Source organism: Spinacia oleracea, chromosome 6, assembly GCF_020520425.1.
Source record: "Spinacia oleracea cultivar Varoflay chromosome 6, BTI_SOV_V1, whole genome shotgun sequence".
NCBI classification, from domain to species: domain Eukaryota; kingdom Viridiplantae; phylum Streptophyta; class Magnoliopsida; order Caryophyllales; family Amaranthaceae; genus Spinacia; species Spinacia oleracea.
In genome coordinates, this window is record NC_079492.1 from 105,780,121 (window position 1) to 105,797,128 (window position 17,008).

The 17,008-nt window shown below is 35.1% G+C and overlaps 1 protein-coding gene and 1 long non-coding RNA gene across 2 annotated transcripts; both read right to left on the bottom strand.

The window, feature by feature from the left end:
* Positions 1–540: 540 nt before the first annotated feature.
* On the bottom strand, positions 541–1,500 carry LOC110802536 (xyloglucan galactosyltransferase KATAMARI1 homolog). Its single transcript, XM_022007962.2, has one exon. It carries the CDS (start codon positions 1,498–1,500, stop codon positions 541–543), a length of 960 nt encoding a protein of 319 aa, XP_021863654.2.
* An 11,242-nt stretch (positions 1,501–12,742) lies between these two features.
* Positions 12,743–16,580, bottom strand: LOC130463707 (uncharacterized). The gene is made up of 3 exons (XR_008923835.1): positions 16,376–16,580; positions 15,251–15,382; positions 12,743–14,704 (listed from the first exon to the last, which is right to left on the bottom strand). It is a non-coding gene; the product is annotated as an uncharacterized lncRNA (long non-coding RNA).
* Positions 16,581–17,008: the final 428 nt, after the last annotated feature.

The following is a 17,008-nucleotide window of genomic DNA, read 5'->3' on the forward strand; positions in this document are numbered from 1 at the left end:
TTCAAAAACAACCGTCTAAAAACAAAATTCCAACTATGTTATTCGAGGGTGGAAATTAGCATATACATATAATATTGTAATGTGCATAACACTCATATGGAGTTGAACTGTTGAACAAAGTGCAAATTGAACCACGCTTCTACCATACACTCGTTGTATGTTTGTTTCTTAAAAAATTGTACATACTTAGAATAAATTAGACTAAAAAAACATAATCACAAAGAAGTGAAGAATGATAAGAGGTTTTTGTTTGATCATTTAAACTAAAAGGCAAGATAAAAAAATGTAACGTAATAATATCAAGTAATAAAAAAATCGCCACATATATGCTTTGATTATATAATCAAAATGTCAAAATAAATCTCTTACTAATTCAATCCCATGTGTAGCGTTTATTATCTAACTTGGTTGTTCCCCTGAAAAATATTTATCCCATTCATGAATCTTTAAATCCCCCACAAAATTATACTTCCAAGAAAATTCTTCAGGAAATCTCTCAGACATTGAATTATTTCCTTCTTTGATGTCTTTCCTAAGCCCCTATATCCGGTTTAGTACTCCCTTCACTGCAACATCAAATGCATCACCAAATCTCTGTAATTTGGAATTAGGATTTGCATAAATCACATTTGGAATCAACTTAATGACCTCTTCTCTCATAGCTACAACCTTTTCTTTTGGTATCTCTAACAACCTCTTCTCAACGGCGAAATCCTCTTTTTTTATATCTTCTATTGGTATATACATTGAGTAAGTTGTGTAGTGTTTGGGAAAATGCCATAAGTATTGCACGTAAGCTGAAGCCAGGTGGAAAAAAATAGGTATACATCCAGCTAAAATAGCGTCAAATGTTGATCTTCGAGTATATGAATCCTCTAGTGGTTGTAAGTAAAAGACTGACTTTTGAAACAATCTCATAACATTCTTTGGATATTCACAATTCTTAATAACCGCGTCACATTTCATAAACTTGCAATGTTTACCTTTTGAACCTAAGCATTGGTTGATAATTTCGTTCCTTATAGAATCATTAAGCTCTGGCCTAAGAGCACCTGCAAAGGAAAACAAATAAGGCCTTTGTTTACGAGTCATTCTTTCCTGCCAACCATAAACCTCGTGATCACTCGAAGGGTGAAAGTATGTAGGATATGATATTGCAAAGTCAGTGTTGCTCCAAGGACTTGACTCAATAACTAAACTAGTCATGTTTTTAGCGTCGGGAAGGTTGAACAAACGATTCCCCCAATCCAACTTGTTATCCGTCATTCTTCTAAAATCCCATGACACCCTTCCTGCTACTAGGAAATGATCGTGTCCCCACATTTTCTTCCATTCGGGTTTCCCCTTGAGGTGCTTAACTACTTCAATTGACACATAATCTATAACCTTAGTTTCATGATCATCCCATAAATACCTCCCTACATCTAGGCCTGCATAAAAAGGCACATAAACAACTGATGCCTTTGAGGAAGTATTAGTGAAACTTTGATATTGCTTCATTCTATTATGAAATATAATATTACTTCTAAAGAAAATTTGTTTGTACCAAACCAACTAGTAGAATAGTTTAGACCCGATCCAAGACCGGAGTTTACAAGGTACTTACACATGTTAACCCATTTGTTAAGAGTGTTGCATTTTTCCAGGAAGGCAGGAAATCCTCGTTAAAATTCCTAAGAACATCCTGAATGTAGATATATCTTCCTTCACATTCATCTGATTCTATACTAACATTACCATTATTGATAGAGAATGCGGTACTAATATTCACTAAGTAGGAGGACTAGTATCATTAAAAAACGACGAAGAATTGAAATAGGCGAAAACCAAAGTATAAACAAAACAAACAAAGAGGAAAAACCAGGTGATGATCCTAGGGCTTCCACTAACAACTGACTTTAATTTGTGTTTAAGTTGAGACATCTTTTACTTTCTGTATTATCAGATTGTTGAAACTTTAAAGTGTATGCTTTATGCATAAAAAAAAAAAGGAATCACTGGGAAAGTGAAGAATCCCTTGAATAGTTGAATTCTAATGTAGGAATCGCGTGGAAAATGGGAAACAAAGATGAAAAAAGTCATAATTTACGTCATTTCCTAATTAACTAGTGTGTGGCCCGGGCGTTCCCCCGGTTTCTTACTTTTATTCGAGTTTATTTATTTTGTAAATATGTGCACATATAGATGAGTCGTCGTCGACATCAAATGACATCAAATTATGGTGGTGACACAAGATTAGTGGCAGATCAACAAACTTCCCAAATATCAAATCCCACATTCGAAAATCAAAACAGAGTTAGATACTTTTCTTCATAATTAGTTGATTTATTACACCATTTTTTGTTTTTTTTGTTTTTTAGGCTTAAGCTAGAAAGGTAATAACTGTACATTTATAAATTCTCTTTTTTTCCTTTATTTTTTTGCATTCACTTTTATTTAATGTATTATTTAACGTCAAAAGAATATATGTGTTTATATAGAAAGATATAACATAAGTTGTGGTTGGCTAAGGTGGTAGGAAGTGTAACTTTTAACAAAGAGGTCTGATGTTCGATCCTTGTTACATGTTTTTGGTTGTAATGACATGTCATGATGCTAATTAGTGGTGACGTGGCGTAATGAGAAGAGGTATACGTGACACGTATACATTCTTAACAACGCCTTTTAATATATTAGTATAGATAGATTGCACGACAATCAAATACGACAAGGAATTTCCTAATTGAAGGAAAGTTATTAATCTTAGTCAATGGAGTATATTGATTTGGACCATTTAGCTTGTGTGAACGTGTTCATCTCACGTTTCCACCCTTCCTAATTTAACTAGCAATTTGGCCCGTGCAATGCACGAGAGTAATTTATAAAGTGTTAAAATAACTTACATTGCTCGACATACAACAATTTTTAGGTATTATGAAATTTTAAATTATTTATTTAAATTTATAAATTTTGTTTATTGTAAGATATAAATATATAAAATAAATAACATTTAAGGTTATTACTAAATTAATCTAAATAATATTTAGAGAAAACAATCAACAATCGTGATAATATACTGTACAATATAATATCTATGATAAAACAAATGATGATTAAAATAATCATTAATAAACATTGACGAAATTTGAGATTTGGCCATAGAAAATTATAGAAGATACAGGCGACACATAACATAAAACACGCACACATACCACGGGAAAATGTATGATGATATAGAGTTAATGGTGTGGTGATATGATGAAATGGTTGATAGTTCAATTTATTTATAAGGAGTGCAAGGAAGATGAGAGGTTGATGGCTTATTTTGATTAGATGTTTAGTTTTCTCTTTTTTGTAGTTAAGAATTTAAAAAGACTATTAACTTATACAAAGTAAGTATTAGAGTTTAATGTTTATTGTTATTGTTATTGTTACTATTATGGAATATTGGTTGATTAATATAATTTAAGTTAGTTTATTAAGTTATGATTATTTATTGTATGTTTTTGTTATGTGTGTCTTTTGAGTTGTTTATTTATTTAATTAATTTATTTATTTTAATAAGGGTGTCTTTTGAATTTTCTCTATAAAAAATGTAGGAAAAAGGTAGATTGATAAGGTGATGACACTTGTCATTTTATCACCTATGGTTACAGTTTTTATAGACTAGGTATAGATTACTTCCTCCGTTTTTCTTAATTGTACCATATTAACTTTTGGTGTTATTCATATTATCAACTTTTACCAATTGAGGTTGGCATGAGTGGTTAAGAGTCTCTTGCTCCTTAACCAAGGTCTCGGGTTCAAGCCATTGGTATGGAAAAAAATCTCAACTCATCGAGGTACCTATTCAAACTCTCGCGGGAGATTAGTCCACTCGCCGAAAGTGGTGGGAACTCCTCGTAGTAGAACCCCATAAAAAACATAGTCATAATGAAAAACATAGTCATATATATATATATATATTATCAACTTTTACCATTATTGGTTATATGTGCAATCTGCATAATGAAAAACATAGTCATATTGAATCTGTTAGATTTGTCTCAACACATATTTTCAATGTACCAATTATTTATAATTATTACCTATGGACAATTGAAAATATTAATCGGCAAAGTGAAGCTTCGTTGGCAAACATGCCTAGTAAAAACAGAATTACCATGCAACTAAAAAAAATCCAAGGATGTATGTAACAAAAGTATAAAAAATACGAAGTATCTTTTTGGCTCTTCTTCCCTTCGAAGTACGGTGTATGAGTTTGTCACTGGCCATCACTTTTAAAATAGTGACACGTTATGTTTACGGTTTTTTCATGAAAAGCCCATGAGGTTTAACGAAATACATCAAATACATCTGTGCGTTTCAAATCACATATTATACTTCTGTTTAAACTTATTTGCACCAAATACCCTTATTACTAACGGAAGTCTAACATTGTTAGTGCTAATTAACTTACTTAACCCCTTATTAAACCTAATTAACTTTAATTTTCTTTTCCCTAAAAAAAACTTTAATTTTTTTTTGTCTTCTCTTTCTTCTTTACTTTCACTCTCCCCCTACCCTTCTCTTCTGGTTCACTTCTGGAAACATCAACCACCTCCCCCATTTCCATGGCAACCAAAACCCGGTCCCCCACCCGAAACCCTCCTCTCTGCATCCGTCAAATTCTGCAACAATGCCCCGTACTCCGTCGTACCAACATAATCTCACTACTAGAAAAATGGGCAAAGAGACCCATCCAAAATGGCCTAAGAGGGTCTCTAGATAGGGGGGGTCTCTTTTACAAAGAGACCCCTCATCTAGAGGGGATCTGTTTGTTAAAAACAAAAGACCCGTTATTTAAGAAAATGGGTCTGTTATGTTAACCATATGAAAAATAACATATAAGGCAAAGAGTCCCCTTATTAAAGATATGAGGTCTATTTGTAAAAAAGTTCAAACCCCATATTTAACATAGGGGGTCTCTTTGAATTTTTTAATATTATTTTATCCAACAGCTCAGACCCCATATGTAAGATAAGGGGTCTCTTTGAATTTTTTAATATAAAAAAAAGATCCATCATCTTAGATATGGGGTCTCTTTGCCATTTTTTATATAAAAAAACGGATTTTTCATGAAATGCCGCCGAGTTTTTCATAATTCATCAAACGCCTATCAAGTTTCAATAATTCATAAAATACCCCTATTTCAATACTTAATACCCCAACTACCTTAGTGACGTCATCAACCCCAATTTAACCCACTAACCCCTAATTAACCCACCCATTAACCCATTTTCCCCTTTTTCTTTCTCCCCCCCCCCCCTTTCTTTTTTCTTGGCCTTTTCTCCATGGTTGCTCCTTCCACATTCTCTCATCCTCACATCAACCTTAAACCCCGTACTGGACTATTCTCGAGAGCTATGCTGGGAAGACCACCACCACCACCATCAGCAGCAGTAGCAGCAACAACAACTCTTACTCAAAATCTCGATGTAAATCTAGTTCGTTCCCGCCACCCCGCTAATCATCATGGGTTGTATCTCCCTTACCTCTTCGTTTCCGGCGCCGCCATCCGAGATAAAGCTTGATCTCACCATGTCTGCCACTCGCAATCTTAATTTCACGGCAAGTTGAAACATTTCACTTTGAATTCTTCTTTTTGGTTCAATTCAATTGAAATCAACTCAATTGTGGTTTATAATAATGAATTGGAAACCCTTTCACTTTCAATTGCTTCTTTTCTTTGGTTCAATTCCATTCAATTAAATTATGGTTTATAATAATGAATTGGGGCGTTGTCTTAGCTCAAAAATTCCTTATATGGGTCAATCCCAATTTCTATAGAAAAGCCAGAAAAATATGATATCAAACCACTGATTTCTTCAACAAGCCCAGTTCCACTGTCTAGGTTCAAAGTTTGGGGATTTTTGCAGCTTTGTAGGCCTGACAATTTCGATTTATTTTCCACAGACTTAGAATATTTTTGGATTTAATCTCTTTTGATTATTGTTTTCAATTTGTTGATAGATGTATTAGCGATCGGTTGATTATTGTTTCAAATGTTGGTTAAGCTGCTTGACAATTTGGACGATGAATCTTAGATTTGGTGTTTTCAATTTGTGAATTGAGGGCGGCGTGGGTTAATGGAAGTAGGAATGGGAGAGAGAAAAGAAAAATAAATGGGTGGGTTAATGGAGGGTTAATTAAGGGGTTAATCATGGATTATTGAGTTAATTAAATTTTAAGTGGTGTATTATAGGATCGATGACGTCATTAAAAGTATTTGGTGTATTAAGTATTGAAATAGGGGTAGTTGGAGTATTAAGTATTGAAATGGGGGTATTTTATGAATTATTGAAACTTGATGGGCGTTTGGTGAATTATGGCAAAACTCGGGGGTATTTCATTAAAAATCCGTAAAAAACAAATCTGGAACACGACAAATATTTATTGCGAATTTATATTAGAAAAACAACTTTAATAAAGCACCAACTATTAACATTCTACCAAAATCTTCTACAAAATCGTTCATGATCTATCATGAACATAAATCCATTTTTTTTTTTGGCAAATAAAAGGATTTTATTACCAAAAGGAAGGGAATAGGCAAAAGCCTTTACAACCAAACGCCCCAACAGGCACACAAACCAAATCTATCTACTCAAATCAAGCAGAATAGAACTAAGCTCACTAGAAACACTACTAGCTACTCTGAACTGAATTTCTTTGAACAGTTCAGTAGTAGTTTTACAATGCTGGTTATAAATCTTACTATTTCTATTAAGCCATAAAGAGTAAACACTCTCTGCAAAGAACATCAACAACAGTTGATGTCTACCTTTACCTCTCTTGCTGCTCTTAATCATCCATTGGACTTCTGCAGTGAACCCAACAGCAGGTCTTGTGAAGTGCAAGAAGGCCAACACCCTCTGCCAGACTTCAGAGGATAATCCACATTCAAAGAACAAATGATCTACAGACTCAGAACTGGAACCACACATCACACAGACATCAGAGGTGACAACTCTCCAAGTTAGCAGCTTATCCATGGTAGTGAGCCTTCTCCACATTGCAAGCCATAAAATAAACACACTTTAGGGGTATCCAAGTTGTTACATACAATTCTCCTCCAAGGTACCTTTGTGTGAGTACCACTCAGATGCTGGTACATAATTAGTTTAATGGAAAATCTACCTTGCTTTATAACAGTTCTCCATCCCCCAACTCTTTCCACTAGATGCATACAACCAAGAATTTTCTTGAGTGACCAAGACATACCAGCAGGCCATTGAGCTCCAGTAATACTCCTACCTTTGATATAGTAAGTGTCCACCCACCTAACCCACAGTTTATCTTTTTTGTGAGTAAGGTCCCATATGAGTTTGCAGACTGTTGCTTTGTTCCATGTTTCCATGTCTTTAATATTCCATCCTCCAGCAGACCTTGGTAAGCAGAGATTAGCCCAAAATACCAAGTCTTTCTTTGAAGTTGTGGTATCACCAGTCCATAGATAAACCCTGCAATACCTCTGAATTTCTCTAATCACTTTTTTGGCAGAACAAAGATCTGACGCCAGAAAGATTGGAGGCTAAGCAAAATGGTTTTAACCAACTACAACCTCCCTGCATATGACAAGTATCTAGCTGTCCAGCTTTTATCCCTAGCAAGCACCCTGTCAATCAGTGGCTTACATTGAATGTATGGCAGGTTTTTAGTAGATAGTGGTACTCCTAAGTACCTAAAAGGCAAATCACCTGTTGGAATTCTGAGCTCAGCCAAAATATGTCTTTGCACCTCCTCAGTAACACCACACAAATAAATATTGCTCTTATCCAGATTTCCTTCCAGACTAGAAGCTTGAAAGAACAAAAGGAACTTCTGGAATAGCATTGAAGCAGAAGTAAGGTCAGCTCTACAGAACATAAGCAGGTCATCAGCAAACATCATGTGGGTGATGTCTAGCTTCTCATACTTAGGATGAAAGTTGAAATTATGATCTCTTTTAAGCTGTTGCATGTTTCTAGACAGGTACTCCATGTCAAGAGCAAAAAGGAAAGGGGACAAGGGGTCACCTTGCCTGAGACCTTTCTTTGCATGGAAGGGGGGACATGGTTTGCCATTGATAAGCACACTGTATGATACAAAGGTTAAACAAGAGAAGATCCAGTCAAGAAAGAGGGTAGGAAACCCCAATTCAGTCATTACATCTCTTAAGTAATTCCACTCAATAGAATCATAGGCCTTTTTCAAATCCACCTTGATCATGCACCTTGGAGACAAGTGTTTCCTATTATACCCCTTTACCAATTCTGTAGCCAACAGAATATTATCTGCAATATGTCTATCAGGAATAAAACCTGCTTGACATTCACTCACTACTTTTCCCACCACTTTTTGCAACCTGGAAGTCAGGATTTTGGAAATGAGTTTGTACAGCACAGTACAACATGCAATGGGTCTGAAATCTTTGACTTTGGTAGGATTAACTACCTTAAGAACCAGAGTTACAATGGTACAATTTACTTGCTTTAACAGTTGCTCCTGAGAGAAAAACTCCTTAATGGCCACATAAATATCTTGCTTAATCACATGCCAAGTTTGCTTGAAAAACACAGCATTAAGACCATCAATACCTGGAGCCTTACTGTCATCAATGCCTTTAAGAGCCAAGTCAATTTCAACAATATGTCACTGGAAGGCACAAAGAAATCCTATCTTGATAGCTTAACCTGGCACCAGACCTCATTGTAGTAATATAAATAGCAGGGAGTTGAATAGCACAAGATCCAAGAAGGGAAGAATAGAAGTTAATCACTTCCTTTTGAATCTCCTTTGTTTTTTCAAGTTTGACATTACTACCATTCAACAGTAAGTCAATTCTATTGATTTTATGCCTTTCTTTCACAGCTGCAAAAAAGAACTTGTTGTTGGCATCACCACTTTTCAACCAATGCAGCCTTGATTTTTGCTTCAAAGCTATTTCTTCCACTTCAACCACTTTCTGAGAGAACTAGCAATTTGGCCCGTGCAATGCACGAGAGCAATTTATAAAATGTTAAAATAACTTACATTGCTCGACATACAACAAATTTTAGGTGTTATGAAATTTTAAATTATTTATGTAAATTCATAAATTTTGTTTATTGTAAGATATAAATATATAAATAAATAACATTTAAGGTTATTACTAAATTAATCTAAATAATATTTAGAGAAAACAATCAACAACCGTGATAATATACGTACAATATAATATCTATGATAAAAAAAATGATGATTAAAATAATCATAATAAACATTGGCGAAATTTGAGATTTGGCCATAGAAAATTAAAGAAGATACACGCGACACATAACATAAAACACACACACATACCACGAGAAAATGTATGATGATATTTTTTTGTTGAAAATGATGATGATATGGAGTTGATGGTGTGGTGATATGATGAAATAGTTGACAGTTCAATTCATTTATAAGGAGTGCAAGGAAGATGATAGGTTGATGGCTTATTTTGGTTAGATGTTTAGTTTTCTCTTTTTTGTAGTTAAGAATTTAAAAAGACTATTAACTTATACAAAGTAAGTATTAGTGTTTAATGTTTATTGTTATTGTTATTGTCATGGAATATTGGTTGATTAATATAATTTAAGTTAGTTTATTAAGTTATGATTATTTATTGTATGTTTTTGTTATGTGTGTCTTTTGAGTTGTTTATTTATTTAATTAATTTATTTATTTTAATAAGGGTGTCTTTTGAATTTTCTCTATTATAATGATAAAAATGTAGAAAAAAAGGTAGATTGATGAGGTTACAGTTTTTAAATACTATAAGGAAGGAGAATGACATGTGACATTGTTGTGTTTATGGTGTGGGTTTTTAAATACTAGGTATAGATTAGAACATTCCTGTTCCTGAACCAGCAAAGAACTTTCAGTGGGGTGAGACTGTAACTGAGCTTGAATGAGATCTAGCTGTTGTCTAGAAAGGTCAATCCGTTCCTGAATCCCCTTAAACTCTTTGTTATGAATACCTTTTAATTTACTCTTAATCACCTTCAACCTCTCCCAAACTGAGAGCATCATAGACCCCTGATGGACCTCATTCCAGCTATTTTCCACAACAAGAATGAATTCAGGGTGATCAACTAGATAGTTGAAAAATTTAAAGGGTCTACCACCTCCTCTATCCTCAGGCAAGCAAGTAATAAGCAAGGGGCTATGATCTGAGATTCCAGGGTTTAGATATTCAGTACAAACTACCCCCTTCTGACTCATCCAAGGTGCATTACCAAAGCTTCTATCAATTCTGCTAGCTGTTTTATTCCCATCACCTCCTTTATGCCAAGAGTAGAAGTGGCCACTACTCTTGCTTTCAAAAAACTCACAATTATCAATGAACTCATTAAAGTCTTTTATTTCAGCAACAGTTACATCTGTTCTATTGATTCTATCTTGAACATCAAGAACTGAGTTGAAATCACCAGAAATCAACCAAGGAGTGCTCCATGTGCTTTGTTTTAAACCACCTAAATCAGTCCAGAACTTCCTCCTATCTTCAATAGTGTGCAACCCACAGATTGCTGTAAAAACAAACTTATCATCTCCTGGTAAGTTAGAGACTTCACAGTGAATGAATTGCTCATGAGTGTTAAGAATTTGCACTTTAACTGAGCTTGCTTGCCACCCTAACCAAATCCTCCCTCTAGCATTAGTACTGTAGTTTTCATCCCAAAGCCAAGTAGTTCCAAACTTCCTCTGTATAGACTGGCTCTTCCTTTCTTTTACTCTAGTTTCAAGAATAGCAATTATTTTAATGTTATGCTTATGTAACAGCTTTTTTACCTCAGTAGCTTTAGAGGGATCATTTAACCCTCTCACATTCCAAGTGCAGAGATAGGACATCAAAGGTCAGGTGGGATGTCCTCCTCATCCTCATGAACATCTTCCTCCTCATCCACCTCCCCTTCTTCATCAGTTGCTTCTTCATCTAGAACACTGAAATGATTTCCAGTGGATGCAGGAATTCCTTTGTTCCTTGACTTCTTAGTAGACTTTCCATCCCCCATCAGCCCCTGAATGTGGAAGAGATTGAGAAGCCATGCATAGGTGTCACAAGAGCATCTGGTCCTTGATGAGCAACCTTCTTCTTAGGAACCCAAACTTTCCTAACCACAGGTGGTGGTTGTTTCTTATTCTGAACTTGTCCGGGTTTAGCAACTGAACAATCATGCCCTGGCATTTGGCATTTGTGGCAGTAAGAGGGTCTCCAATCATATAGGAAAACTTTTTTGAACTCTCTCCCATTAACATCCTCAATCCATACATGATCTGGAAGCACTACAGTGACATCCATCTCCACCAAAACCCTTGCACAGGACACTCTCTACTGTCTAGTGGTGCAGCCATCAGCACAAATTGGTGCCCCTAACAAGCTGGCTATCCTACTCAATGAGTCACTACTCCAACAATTCAGAGGCAAGTTAGGGAACTTAAACCATAGTGGAATAACTTTTAACACTTCCTCATAGAAGTTAAAATCTGCAGCCCAAGGTTTCAAAATCACAGGTTTACTAAAGAAAGTATAAGGTCCCCCCATTAGCACAGTTTCCCTATTAGAAATAGCATCAAATTGCAACACAAAGTATCCATCATCATGCAGAAAAACATTAGGGGTTCCCACTCTGGACCAAGTAGCAGCAATAAACCTTTTCACATAGGCAATAGTTGGCACATCACCCACAACATACATTACAAGGGATGCAAGCCATTTATCAGTAAGTTTATCCACTTCACTTTTCTGCATTTGGGCTAATTTTTTTCCATCCTTAACAGTAGGAGCAACAAATTGTAATGAAGCACCTTTACCTGTTAGGGGTGAACGCTGGAACAGGCTGCTCCAAGTGGTTCCAGTTTGATTGACACCAACAGTAGGGCCAGGGTTAACAACACCAGAAGTTGGAATCAATCCAGGGTTCCTGAAAGCCATTGTGTCCTCCAATCTCCTTGAGAGTACCTGCAATCTCTCAGTAATGCCATTCTGCTCCATTATGGAGTTCGTACCCACTGCCATGCTCACCTGCTCCTAACCCTGTTGAGATCTAGGTAAACCCAACACACTATTCAGCTCCAAAATAGTGTTAATTATGGAGTTCCACTGGAATCATACCAGCACTAGGGTGAACCAAAGGAGAGTGCATCATAGTATCTGAAGTTGCCTGCAAATCTGAAACTCGTGGGGTTTGAATCTGCAAACCTTGCATATTTGAGCCTAAATTTGTGTTTTTTATGCTGTTAGAAGTGTTTCCATGAAGATTAGAAGGGGTAGCATCCACCGATTTCTTCTTTCTCCCCATCAACGGAGATGCCGTACGATAGAAGTAACCCTAAAAGTTCGCCATTTTCAGAGAGAGGAGAGAGTTTTAATTCGTAAATCCAAAATTCTTACATATACATGAAAGTTGTACAAGTACAAGAAATTTATATATCTCAATATTCCCTCATTTAAACCTGCATATTCATTGATATGATATGCTAATATTTCAAGGCTGCGACAACCACGAGAAATGCTTCTAATACCTAAATCTGTAAGTTAGACAAATGTAGAGGAATCAGTATATAAAGAAAAAACTGAACACAAATGTCTAATGCCGAAACAGACAGAAGAAGTTGAAACATTCATATGATTAGCAGAATTCTACTTCACTTTTCAGTGAATTAGTCAATAATAACGATTGACATAATTTGATATTTGAATAAGCTCAAGATTAGTAGCAACTAGGGAAAAGGTAAAATAAGAAAATCTTATTGTGTAAATTTGAATGTAAAGTTTACAATCTTCTATAAAACCAGGTCTGATGGAAACTGTACACAGAAGCATGGAACTTCCCACAGAACATGAAAGCTATGGGGAATGAGCTTTACTCGTGTATTGCTCGTACTTTAAGCTAATTCAGATCACAATCTAGTCTGGACTTTCTCAAAAACTCAAGCTGAGATGCACGATTCAGAAATAAGACTGTCCCTAGCGAGAGAACATGATGACATGATAGATTTTATCAATGCACAAATTAGTCGGTATATATCAATTAAAAGAAAAATACAGAAGAAAAGGTTAATGGCCAAAAGCAGGAAACTAGGTCAGAATGCTTTACATCCAAGGGAATTATAAGAAGAGAAGGATTACAGTACATAAAGTGACATTTTTAGGAGGTTCTCACAACTACGTATGTTATAGCTTTTAAGATAGAAATCAAGTGAAGAGATACTGAAGTGACCTGTGATTGAGGAAAAGGAAGAGGTAACATGATGGTCACAGTATGATGGAAACAACTAGTTGTGCCCTTTTTGGGGGGAAGAGAAAAGTTAGCACTAGAAGAAGAGGTTAATGGACAAGAATAGGAAACTAGTTCCAAAAAGCTTTACATAATGAATAAGAAGGGGAGGATATATATAGTACATAAAGTACTTTAACACAAAGCAAAATAAATTAAAAACTGTAAAAACTATGAATGCATTTTGTGAGTAAAACCCCAAGAACATAAATCTCAGTAGGTGCACAACAAGTGTAATAAGTGAATATTTAGAGAAAACATCAAAATCTATATTCTTAAAATAAAATTGTAAGGGAGAAATGAAGTCTACTTTACTACCTCGAACCCCTTAGAAGTGCAGTAGTATCCCAATCAAGTTTAACTATCAAAAAGTATTTTCATGGTGGTTGTTTTCTTATTGTTCCATCTTCTAAATACATCCATTGAAGTTTTCTTATAGTCTTGAAAGCTTTCTACCGCTTTGCAACTTTTAAAATTATCCAACGTTTGCGATTCTCAATGACATAAAAACCCCTCTGCATTGACACAAAAGCATTAGTTATATATGTATAACATCTGAACTCGGGAAACACTACAGCAGCAGCAAACCAATAAACATGCAGCACATAAACTGCGTCAAACTGCAAAAGAAGAGAGCAGCAGAAAAGGATCACAATGCAAAAAATCACCCTGCACAACAATTAGTACAGAACACCAGAAACATCAGAAGCTACTGCCACAACATCAGACTAATACATCAACTCAAAGAAACAAATTAAAGTCAACAAAGCTCAATATTTGTAAAAAAAAAGAGAGAGAAAAGAAAAGAAAAGAAGGAAGACAAGCAGACCAACAACAAATCAACAAAGAGATGAAACTCTCAACCCCGAGCTCTATGCATTTTGATTAATGCCATAAATTCATCAGATAAATAAAGCAATGTTCAAGGAACACAATATCCATTTTGACTGTAAATATAACTTGGAAAATATACTACAGAAACTCATATCCTGAAATAACAACTGCAAAGAAAGCTTCCCTTAAAGGTCATGTAGCTAAGTTCAGCACTAAACTATGATGGTATTTATAAGTACCTGATTAAACCAAACCCAAATGTTAAAGATCGTCAACTGATGTACTAAAACTGACATGTATTCAATTGTGCCCAACTAGATAGCTCGATATGGTATGACCCCGAAAAAAATTGACCTAATATAACCCAGTAATTAAGTCTACTAAGGTATAACTTTTAATGCCGAATTGTTACTTATAGACAGAAAACCAGCAAACCTTAGAATAAGTTAAGAATTCAACAAAGAAATAACCAAGTCCCTTTTGTGGATGTCCTTGATGAATATAAGCAGCTCTGGTAATAGATTTGTCTTGGTGTGAGCTAGCATTCCTTACTCCTTGTACAAATATGCTACCTAATAACAAAGAAAAAAAAGAGGTTGTTGTAGGGGGTAAATATCACTGGAATATCACAACAATAACCCAATTTCAGCAAGGAAATGTGATTTAGATAAATATGCAGAGAGGTATCTTGAAACTCCCCTAAAATGCACAGGGAAAATATTCACTATAAGATCTCAAGGTTTGACTGGATTACGGAGAGATAGCTTGAGTTTGCAACATATTAAAGGGTGTCTTATACATAAATAAATGCAAACAATAATAAATGTAACCAGTGTACTTTAACATCAGTATGCAGGAATTCAGGACCTCTCTTTATATTACAATGGTGGTGCATACTTGCATCAATGATGGGCAAGGATTACACTTTATGATAGCAGAATTCATTTATTTATAACTGCTCAACTAAATTTGTTCGGAATTTGAGTCTATTTCTTTTCATCTCAGAATCTCAGATTCTGATTTCGTTGTTCCCTTATCCAATCACACATACAATCAATTTTCATTTTTTCTCTCATCATGCTACACAACCCTATTAATTAAAAACAAACATTTTTTACCTTCCTTTTGTCCATAATTTCTTGTTCTTCTCCAGCGATCGCATCAACATCTTTCACCTGCATAAGCAGCACTACGTCTCTGGTCTACCGAAATTTTCTCCTACTATAAGCAAAAGACTAAGAAGCCTAGCGCTTAAAACACATAAAACTAAAACATTGTCAACTAAAAGTTCTTCAGTTTTCGAGTGTCATTTAGCCCAAAGTTCCGGTCTTTCCGGATATCCGACCAACTTTTATAGACGCATACTTAAACAACATAACAAAAAGTGAAATAAACACAAAACTCCTACTCACACAACCATACTTAGCATCCAAAATGAAAAATTCCATCAATGTGAAATCAAAAGAACCTAACCCTTGCCAAGTTACGATAATAGATATCCCATGAATTGGCACGAGCACAAACTAGTTGTTACTTTATAGACAGAAAAACCAGCAAACCTTAGAATAAGTTATAGTGTTACAAGCTTCAGAAAAGAAATTTATCAAAGAAATTGGTAACTAACTCGACATGTGACACATGTCTACGCCATATTATTGTTTTTCAAAGGGAAAATACAATAGATAATGTAATTTGGAGAAAACATGAGAACTTATTCAGTCTATCCACAGTCTATACTCTTTTTCATTTGACTATCTTTTATAATATTTTTGGGAAGGGTGGGGAAAGGAGAAGAGTAACCGAATAAAGGTTATGCAGTCTGTACAACAAATAGCATATTTCCTAGAAACATATTGCTGATCTATTCCATTCTAACCTGTAAGGAATAAGGATTACCATTTAAAACACCCTCGGGGAAAAAAGTGTTCATGTATGGAACAAGTCTGCAAACATGACAAGGAAGAAATACTTTCCCCATGAAACTAGAAAATCTAACCCAAAATTGCAATTATATGAACATTTATTTAAACACAAAATCGCAGCAATTGAAATTTCAGAAATTCAGAGGAAAACCCCAACTTCGTAGAAATTGAAGTTGAAAAAAGAAAAAAAAAACCCTAACTTGGAGCAGAAATTACAAATTGAAATTGAAAATCGAATAAACCCACAAAAAATTCAGAAATTCGAAACAAAAATTAAAGAGAGGAAGAGAGTGAAGAGTGTGAGAATGTTGAGAAAAATACCTAAATTTGAAGTTTGCTAGCGATGATGGTGAGGTCACTGGTGGTAGTGAAATCACCGAGGGTAGCGTAGTTCTCCGGTGGTAGTGCGATTCGCCGATGGTGGTGAGTATGTGAATTAGTTCGCCAATGGACAATGGTTTCCTTTCCCGGAAACCTTGTATGTGAGTCGAGGGAAGAAAGAGCAAAGACAATAGGGTCAATTCCAGTTTTGCGAAGGTGACAAATGAATTAAACTAGAGAGTAGAGACTCGTTAGGTTAAACGACAATTTTTTTTTATTTTAATTTATTTTGTACGAAGGAGGTGGGTCATCTATTAATAAGAGACCCGTTTAGTTAAATAGAGGGTCTCTTGTTTCTCTTATTTTATTTTTTACGGGAAAGAAATTGTTCTTTTTATACACTAGAGACCCGTTAAATCAGATAACCGGTCTCTTATTTTTTTCCCTCTAATTTTAAATGGGCCATTTGATTCATAAGAGACTCGTTATCTATAATATTAGATCTCTTATACTAAAGAGACCCGTTATGTCAAGGAAAGGGTCTTTTATTAAGGCTCTCTTTGTCCTTTTTTGTAGTAGTGTCTCCAAGGTAAGCATTAACGTGATTAATCAACTAACAACAATCAACTCAAC